General features: G+C 39.5%; 2 protein-coding genes across 3 annotated transcripts in view; both read left to right on the top strand.

Moving 5' to 3' along the window:
- cnga1b (cyclic nucleotide gated channel subunit alpha 1b) overlaps window positions 1-4,263 on the top strand; it is a 5,556-nt gene extending 1,293 nt beyond the window's left edge. The window contains exons 6-9 of one of the 2 annotated variants that reach the window (XM_026237271.1): window positions 300-404; window positions 491-597; window positions 1,328-2,478; window positions 3,549-4,263. In XM_026237271.1, the coding sequence (XP_026093056.1) occupies window positions 300-404; window positions 491-597; window positions 1,328-2,478; window positions 3,549-3,809 (1,624 nt within the window). In that variant the 3' untranslated portion in view covers window positions 3,810-4,263. The remainder of the gene's footprint in view (window positions 1-299; window positions 405-490; window positions 598-1,327; window positions 2,479-3,548) is intronic. The other variant, XM_026237270.1, reaches the window with a different exon arrangement.
- Window positions 4,264-4,510: 247 nt separating this feature from the next.
- The window catches only part of nfxl1 (nuclear transcription factor, X-box binding-like 1), a 29,236-nt gene continuing 23,746 nt past the window's right edge, over window positions 4,511-10,000 (top strand). The window contains exons 1-3 of the mRNA XM_026237269.1: window positions 4,511-4,595; window positions 8,152-8,285; window positions 8,392-8,562. Of these exons, the coding sequence (XP_026093054.1) occupies window positions 8,156-8,285; window positions 8,392-8,562 (301 nt within the window). The 5' untranslated portion in view covers window positions 4,511-4,595; window positions 8,152-8,155. The remainder of the gene's footprint in view (window positions 4,596-8,151; window positions 8,286-8,391; window positions 8,563-10,000) is intronic.

The raw sequence follows: 10,000 nt of genomic DNA, 5'->3' as shown, positions 1-10,000 counted from the left end.
GATTGTCAGTAATTCCTTCACTCCATCATCTTTGTCTCTGTTATTGATATTTTGTATTTGTTTAATGTGAAGCATGTTTTTATGCCACTAGAGAATCATGATCTGTTCATTTCAGCAATGTTAGATGGGATGTGTGTTTGAACTGTTTGGTGCAGATAATGTCTGTCATTCTGCATTTAGACTCTAATATATATATATATATATATATATATATATATATATATATATATATATATATATATATATATATATATATATATATATATATTTATATATAAGTCTATAATGTCGTCTTCCAGACCAAAGGAGATTCAGGTTGTGGATCCGGCGGGAAACACGTACTACAACTGGCTCTTTGTGATCACGTGTCCTGTGATGTACAACTGGGTTCTCATCATAGCGAGGTGCCTGCTTTTACTGCTCTGCTCTTTGATACTGAGTTTGAGTTTAGTTACAGACGTGGATCGTAGTTTGACTCTCTCTCTCTCAGAGCTTGCTATGAGGAACTGCAGACAGACTATTTGATGTTATGGTTCATCCTGGATTTCTTATCTGATCTGGTGTATGTGCTCGACATGGTGTTCAGGACCAGGACAGGTGAGTTCCAGCTCCACCGGGATTCTGGGAATTCTCAAAGTTGGAAACTTTCCATGGGAATTATAAAAAAGAAATTTTCTAAATTGCAGCAAGCCTATAACAGGGAACTTAAATGTATTTGAAAAACAATATCTTGCAGAATAATCTCAGTTAAAACAACCAGATTTGATGCAAATTCAGTTGATCACATGCACAGATCATTCCTAGAACCCGCACACTACAGCAGGACGGTTGAAATTGCATTTGAGCAGTCAAGTAAGCTTTTCAAGAAATTACCAGGGTAATATCTGCTCTATGGTATTAAAGTTTCACTTGCACATACTAAATTGAAGTGTGTTTATACAGCATCTAACTAGCCAGTAAATCAGATATTCTAAATGTATTATTCAAAGCTATTTCTAGTCATTTGTGCAGCATAAATATCAGAAAATCTCAGTTGTTTATCTATTTACATATCTGTTCATGTCATTGCACATTGTTTTTTTACAAGCTTTTTTTTACTAATCTTATTCCTCAAAACCACAACTGACATTTTTAATGTGACTTTTTATATTCAATTATTATATTATAAATTAATCCAATTTTTCATTTAATTCCCTTCTGAATATTTTCAAAATTCCCCAGGTTCACTTTCCATGTGAAGTTTCTGTAAGTTTACTGGACATTTTCCGGCCCCTTGCACTGAATGCTGGGTGTGTTGATCTCTGGGTGTGTTTGTGCTGGTCTGCAGGATATCTGGAGCAGGGGCTCCTGGTGAAGGATGAGAAGAAGCTTCGTGATCGCTACATGCAAAGCATCCAGTTCAAGCTGGACCTGGCCTCTATGATTCCAACCGATATTTTATACTTCTACTTCGGGCTGAACTACCCAGAGATTCGCATGAACAAGCTATTGAGGGTCAATCGCTTGTTCGAGTTTTTCCAGCGCACTGAAACACGGACTAACTTTCCGAACGTGTTCCGAATCTCCAACCTCGTCATGTACATTGTGATCATCATCCACTGGAATGCCTGCATGTATTACTCCTTCTCCAAGGCAATGGGCTTCGGGACAGACCCTTTCGTCTACCCGGACACCTCGGACCCAGAGTTTGGCCGGTTGGTGAGAAAGTACGCATACAGCATGTACTGGTCCACGCTCACGCTCACCACCATCGGTGAGACGCCTCCCCCTGTCAAAAACGCAGAGTACTACTTCGTGGTAATGGACTTCCTGGTCGGTGTACTGATTTTTGCCACCATCGTCGGTAATGTCGGCTCCATGATCACCAACGCGAATGCGGCACGAGCAGATTTCCAGGCTCGCATCGACGCTATCAAACAGTATATGAGCTTCCGAAAGGTCACCAAAGACCTGGAGAAAAGGGTCATTAAATGGTTTGATTACTTGTGGACCAACAAGAAAGCGGTCGACGAGAGAGAAGTGCTGAAGTACCTGCCGGACAAGCTGCGTGCGGAGATTGCTATAAACGTCCACCTGGACACTCTGAAAAAGGTGCGCATCTTTGCAGACTGCGAGGCCGGGCTCCTGGTGGAGCTGGTGCTGAAGCTTCAACCACAGGTCTACAGCCCCGGAGACTACATCTGCAAGAAGGGAGACATCGGTCGCGAGATGTACATCATTAAAGAAGGAAAGCTGGCCGTGGTGGCCGATGATGGAGTCACGCAGTTCGTGGTGCTGAGTGATGGCAGTTATTTCGGAGAGATCAGCATCCTCAACATCAAGGGCAGTAGAGCAGGCAACCGAAGAACCGCCAACATCCGCAGCATCGGCTATTCAGACCTCTTCTGCCTGTCCAAAGATGACCTGATGGAGGCGCTAACTGAATATCCAGATGCCAAGGCCATGCTGGAGGAGAAGGGACGACAAATTCTTATGAAGGTATTCAGTTCAGTCAACGGTGCTTTCATATGAGTCTCGAGAGACTAATGCATCGAACCCTATGTAGAGTCAACCAGCAGCAGGTGACATGATGATCAGTAAGACTGGGAACAAATAATCAATCCTTCAACGAGTCTGAAGAATTCTCAGCTAACAAAAATATGTTCTAAGGAAGTTTTTCTAATGTCTCTTTATATACAGTGAAAACATTATTTTTGAATGTTCTCTAATGTTCTTTTTTAATTAATTTTTAATTAACTTCTTTCTTGTTTGCACAATCATTAAAGGAACATGCAAACGTTATGGGAATGTTATTTTGAATGTTCTCCACACATTTTGAAATAAGCATTTAAAAATTACACGCACAGTTGAACGTAGTCTTTTAAAGTATACTCCATTTGATATTATACACAAACACAGACGGTCGACACACACACACTAGAAAGCTTCATCTTTGTCCAGTGACTGCTCTGTTTTTCTCTCTCATAACCCTTTCACACAAGCGCGTGTCATTGTGTTTTCTGCTGGGGCCAGTGCTGCCAGCTTGTCGAACAAATAAAAATATTGCAAAACAAATTCAATGCGCATGTGTGAACTACTACATACTATTCTGATGACAAAATCTGCATCATGCATTCTCTAGGCAGACCCACACATACACGTAAAAAACTAATTTGGGCTTTAGATGAACGTCTAACTAAAATGTTTTTGAAATAAAATGTTGTAGAAACATTATTGTGATAATGTTTTGGGAAGATCAGTAAAGACCATATAACTGTCTGAAACATTTATTTTACTGGATGAGCGTTTGTTTATAACTATGAGAAAACTGTGGCCAAATGCTATCCAAAGTTGTGAGAACGTTCTCTGTTAGCTGGGTTAGCTTTCAAATGCAGATGCACATTGCTGTGCCACTGATGTGTTCACTAAAGATTATTTAAAGAGTGTGTATTGTATAAAGATATTCCTCTGTTCTTCAAAAAATTATATAAACTAGTTTTCATGAGATCAAAGAGCAGTCACTGGCGCTATATATATATATTTTAATTTTTTATCATTGTTATCCATAGGACAATCTTCTGGATTTAGAGCTGGCCAAGCAGGGTCCCGATCCCAAAGTCATGGAGGAAAAGGTCATCAAGATCGGTAGCGTGCTGGATGATCTTCAGACCCGCTTCGCCCGTCTGTTAGCAGAACACGAAGCTGCACAAGGCAAACTGAAGAAGCGCATCACTAAATTAGAAAAGAAGATCACAGACTCCAGTGGAGTGGCTCTCTCTGAGATGCTGGACCCGGAACTGGTGACTGCCAAGAAAGAAGAGAAAGAATAAGACGAAAGCTGCAGATAAACCTGATTAGTTTAAATTAGTTTTAAAACTTTGAACAGAAGCCTTGTGTATTGTGTGCTCCATCCTGGGTTCTGACTGTATTTGTGGGGATGAATAAAACTGTAGATACACATCAGCTCCTGCCCAACATCACATTCATCCTGAGCTGTCAGTCTACCACAGCAGTGTCTGAACAACACTGAGTGAAGAAGAAGAAATCTGAGTAATCTTTGTTTGGTTCTTTCATCTTCATGGAACAGGTAGCACCCAAATGTAAGATATTGTACAGATGATCGGTGTTCACAGCATGTATCTGTGGGTAGTTCTGATTATATCATGTTATAAACGTGTTGTTTATTCTATAATGTCTACCAATATCGGTTAAAAGTTTAATCAGAGAACTAAATGGGCTGTAAAATAATCCAAATACATCTTCAATAAAGAATATCTGACCAGACCCTTTCATATGGTGTTTGTTTTGACGCTGTTATTGCAAAAAATAAAAATACATGATATATATATATAATATATATATATACACAAACACACACACACACATATTTAGAAATGTTTAATTTGTATACCTTACTAAAGAAGGACTGGTAATGTGAAAAGCGGACGTGTCATTGAATGACGCTCTCTGAAAGCCGATGGGACTTGTTGTTTTTATGGGAGGTTTCCAACTCACCGTGCGCTGTTAACAACTACATTTCCCATCATGCTCTGCGGCGCTGCCGTCTTCCGCGTGCGTGCTGACTCCAGAGCTCATCGTTAGAGTGACTCGTGTCGGTAAGACTTTTTATTTTTAAATCAAATCATTTTTCTTTACATTTCGTTCATTTTGTTACATGGTTTTACACAGGTTTATTTTATAACAAATGTAATGATCCAGGGAGGGAACAGTCGCTTTATTTAAATCTGTTCTGTAATGCTTTTATCTTGTTTTACTGCCTTTGTCAGTGACTTTAACGTTACCATGTTCCACCGTGTTACATTAGAGATAATTACTTTGGCCAGAGCTTTCTCCCTCATTTACCATGTTTTACATTTTGGCTGTGTTTTATGTGATTTCACTCTTGGTTACAGTGAGATTTTACCCTAATTTACCCTGTTTCATCAGCAATTGTTCATTTTCGTTCATTAGTGACATGTTTCTTTAGTAGGGCTGTGAATCTTTCGATTCAAGAATGATTTTTGCAAATTTAGAAGCCTTTATGATTCGAGAACCATAGGTTTGGGGGGAAAAAAAAACAAACCTTTTGTCCATTGTTAGATGTTAGTTTAATTATGCTATGGCATGACATGGCATACGTAAAAATGTATGTAAGCCAAGATTTTAAAAAATCCTGAGCTCAATCCTGTGAGCGTCTCGAGCGATGAACAGTGACGCGCGTGAAGGACAGAGAGGCACCAAACACTGTTCAAGGTCTCCTTTCATTTGTGCGTCTAGTTATTTAATGTGTATATTTTTTCAAACAATTGAATCACAATTTCTATAGCTATATTTAATATATAATTCCATATTTAAATTGATTTCTGTCTGAGATCAGCGTTTCACGATTCAAACATCATATTTCAAGATTGATGCATATGAATCATCAGGGTTCGTAATCGATGCATGGAGAAAATTAGTGAATCATTACACCTCTAGTGATTTTACTCTTGTTTACAGCGTTTCATGTGAGATTTAACCTTGATTTACCTTGTTCAATTGACGATTTTACTTTTTTTTTTTTTTTTTTGCAATGTTTTTTTTTTTTTTTTTGCATTTTTTTTTTGCATTTTAGATATTTAAGTGTGTCTCTTCATGGATTTTAAGGGGTTTTACCTAGGGATTGGCGTTTTCCGCAAATATCACATTTCGATTTTTGTGAGCTCAAATATTCGATATTCGTTTATTTAAATTAAGTTTAATGAGACAGACGTTATTTTTCAGCAACATTTATTGTTTCCGTCATTTTGAACAAGCTTACACACAATAAGCTTGAACATTACACATCATAAAAAAAAGTGAACAAAGAAAAAATGTAAAGCAGCCTGCAGCAATTAGTCTATTGTAGAACGTAGCCTACACTTAACTTTTAAACTGTCAGTAAATCTTTTTTGCTTTTTTTCTATTGTTTTACATGTTCTGGTTAAGAAACACAGGCATGTAAACATGATCGGGGGAAACTCGGCTCCCTAGTCTGTTAACAATAATTCCGGCCGCGGAGAAAACGCGCTCTGACGGCACAGACGTTGCCGGGACTCACAAATAAAGGTGTGCTAAGCGAATACGTTTTGGGAAGCGCTTCACCACTGAATGGGATCCTGATCTGGTGGAATAAATGTCTCCAGTAAGAACTGTTCCCACTCGTCTCGGCTGGACTCTCTGTAATCATCGCTGAACAACTGGCTCAGCCTTTTCCCACGAGTGGGCATTGCATCCTCTTCATCGTTGGTGACAGCGACTGCATCCGCACCACTCGCATCAAGCAAAATGTACTGATAATGTTCAAAAACGAAACCTGAGATGTTAGTGCCGAGGGTCAAGGGCAGATGCGAGAAGAAGAGTTTTCACTCCATTCTCCAAGTTAGCGGTGTTTATTCGTTGCTTGAGAGATGTTTTAGAGACATTGGAAATAACGAACTTGAGCGCGCAAAAGACGCGATATCTGAGGACTGTGCGGAACAATGTTCTTGAATTCGGTCACTTTCTGTGATTCTCCACGGCATATTTGAAGTACTGTATTGAGAATGAGAAGTTGTTGTCATAGCACAAAGCCCCTCCCTCGATATCACGGTCTCCGCCATGTTGGCAGGATACCGGCGGCGAAACAGGATTGTTTAAATGTGTTGTTAAGAGGAGGTTCTCGCAATTCTGCACTGTTTTACCATGCCTGGGAGTTACTGCTGCGTTAAAAACTGCTGCAGTACCTCACACGATACATATGGAAAGCATAGGAACAATGAAATACCGTTTTTTTTAGGTTACACCAAGCGCAAAACAGCGGTATTTGGAGAAGCTCTCAAGCGGCACAGAGACCTGGACCATTTACCTCCATGCACACATGGACATTGGGAATTATATATATTTTTGGTTTAAGTTACTACACAATGCAGGAGTTTAAAAGCCACAAGTCTTTGGAAAGTTACGAGTCTTTCTGCTGTGGCTGGGTCCATCTACAGCAGGTGATGAAAACAGTGTTGTACTGGCCAAAGTAAGTTTATTCACATGCGTTTTAGCGTATTGTAATTACATTGCATTTAGAATTAACTGCGACTGAACACTAGGTTGTAACGAGATGTTCAATGTATACGAACGTTTCCAACATGTTTTGATGTAGGCTAAAGCTGTGTATGTTTAGTTATAATTTGATTTTAACCCAATGACACATACTGTACCAGGTTTTTTGTGTTGGGGGCTGCAAAGTGGACAAACCAGTTCTGGGTTAGCTAGGGTAGTTAAATGTGTGATTGCAAGATGTAAATGTTCTGGTTAGATTAAAGCCATTAACAGCGTGAATGCAAAGTGAGTTACATTGTAAACAATATAATTCCCAATGTCCATATGTGTGCACTGAGGTGTATGGTTCAGGTCTCTGACTGGCTCAGACCCCTCCCAAATCAACCCAAAATCGGCACGTGACTCCTCATTCTCAATAAGACCGCAGTTCTTAGGGGCCGTTCACATATCGCGTCTTTTGCGCGCTCAAGTTGGTTATTTCCAATGTAGGCGTGCGGTATGCGCGCTCATAATGGAAGCGACGCGGTGCGATGCGCCCGTTTTTTCCAGGCGCAACTCTTCAGAGAGCCGCAAATGCACCGGGGTCATGTGACAAGAACTAACCAATCAGCTTCATCCTTTCCCGTAACAACGTTGAAAGCTCAGCCAAGATGAAGGAACAGCTGATCATAAATGTAGCAGAGCTAGCCTAGTGCAAGCTATTTGTTTTTTTAGTGCTGCAAATGCATTTATCCTTTGCTGAAATTTCCGCGTCTTCATGGAGAGAGCAATTGTTGCTTCGCGACGGCAGACGCCTCAGTCGCTTCTGCCCGAGCGCTTTGGAAAGAAGGAGAAAGCATTTTTAGGCGCGATATGTGAACGGCCCCTTATTCATTCATTAATCATTTTTTGCTTGGATACATCTTCAAATATTGCAAAATTCGAATATCATTTTTATTTATCGAATAAATAGAGCAAAACGAATATTCGAATGTTCGACTATCCATGCACACCCCTAGTTTTACTCTGTTTGATTTCCCGTGTTCTTTCAATGTTCCCTCTGTGATTTTACAGCGTTTCATGATCTCTTGTTGTCAGATTCAGTCACAGTCGTTCCAGTTTCTCTTTTCTTGTTTTCAGAGTCATGGATCCTGCGTGGAGGCAGCGGGGTCGAGGTCGAGGTCGGGGCAGAGGTCAGATCACTGCCAACCCCTCGACGGCGCGTCCTCCTGGAGCTGTGGGGTCAGAGGTCAGAGGAACGAGCGAACTGAAAGGTAGCCTAACCTAACGTGGAGTAGAGAGTTTCACTCCAGCTCACTGGTCTGCTCCGGCTCTCTCCGATCAGAAGCCGTTCCCATCGGTCTGTCTGTTTCTCTGCAGTGTCTCAGTCCAGGTTTGAGGAGATCAGGAAGTCTGACCAGGCAGCCGCCCAGCGATTGGCCACAGAGCCGTACAGCTCTTCCTCTGAGGATGAGGATGATGTTAGTGAAGATGGAGGGAAGCGGGGCAAGATTCTCCAGTCAGCTCTCTCTCCGTACAGCTCTCACACAGGTGCTGACGTCACACTCGCGTCACTCACATAGCGCCCTGTGATTTCCATGATGCAGAAAATGTGGAAGGAATTGCGGAATCCAGTCATAAAAACGATAGCCATGGTTTAATGCGGAATGTCATGGAATTTGTCAAATTTTTTAGCCGCAAAAGTCGATTTCTGCATGTTCTGCGTGTCTCTGGTAATGGCACAGATGCAGAGTTTTATTTACTAACTTACACAAATACTGACACCTGTGTGACGCTCGTGAAGACGTGAACACACGAGGAACATCTCCAGAACTGCTCTGAGAGTCACTTCATGAGCGTCTGACCTAATGATTTGAGTAAAACTAGCGTCACGTCACACACAGAACTGTAAAGGTATTTACGGCTAGAGGCTTTCTGAGCCCGCTCTCCCTAACATCTTATACTACGGTACCAGCTATTAAAATAGTTTTCTGTTTTTATTTGTTTAGTTTTTTTATTTAATTTAGAAAAAATATTTAGAGCATGTTTTGTTCATTAATGATTATTTTTTAAGTAACTACCAATCAACCAGCGGCTGACAGTGAGTCTACTGTATGTTTGATCAATTTAGCCTTATTAAATCATCACGACTTGCCTAAAATAAAATCTATATATAAAATATAAAACAACAAAGCATATAACAGTGTTTCAACGTTAAACCTAGATAAATGTGCGCTATATCCAATAGTTTGTGCGGAGACGCTTTGTTGGACATGGACAGCGCGAACACCTGGTCTTTCACTGGTCTTTCAGGGGTCATTTTTGCTCATAAAGGTAAAAGTAATCATTCATAACTGCAAAGGGTCTACTTTTATTTGTGTGCACTCACAATATCTACAAAACTTTTTGCTTTTAAAATAAAGAAAACAAACATTTTTGCGGTCTTGTCTTTAACAGGTGTACAAAATTTACTCAAAAATCAGTGAAAGCTTTAAATTAGTACTTTATGAAATTGAAAAAAAAAACACACACTTTCATTATCGTTATCATAATCCGTAAAGATGAACACCGTTTGATTTAAAGACATGGTGCCTATTACTGTTTTTCAGTAGAATGTAGAAAGCCTACTACTACTAAAATGAAACAAACATGATTTTTTAAGAAATAATCACACAACATTTCTTCCATGTTTTAATTGTAATTGTAAATCCCCATGGTTTGCCAAAATAATTAATTATAATAATAAAATAATGTAACAGATATAATAATAAAAATAATTTCAAAAATTAAAAGATAAATAAATGTTTAAAGCCTTAATTTTATAACCAGAAAAAATGCACAACACAGAAAAAATACTTTAAGAAAATAATAAATGAATTCATTTTATGCATTCAAATAATGAGACAAACTAAAACACAGAATTTGGTTACAATAAAAGATATGGTAAGAAAAAAAAAATATTTTTTAACTTTTAATAAATTGATGTGAA

The sequence above is a fragment of the Carassius auratus genome, chromosome 48, assembly GCF_003368295.1.
Source record: "Carassius auratus strain Wakin chromosome 48, ASM336829v1, whole genome shotgun sequence".
Lineage (NCBI taxonomy): Eukaryota > Metazoa > Chordata > Actinopteri > Cypriniformes > Cyprinidae > Carassius > Carassius auratus.
Note: the sequence above shows the minus strand (reverse complement) of the source record. Positions and strands in the feature narration are given on the sequence as shown.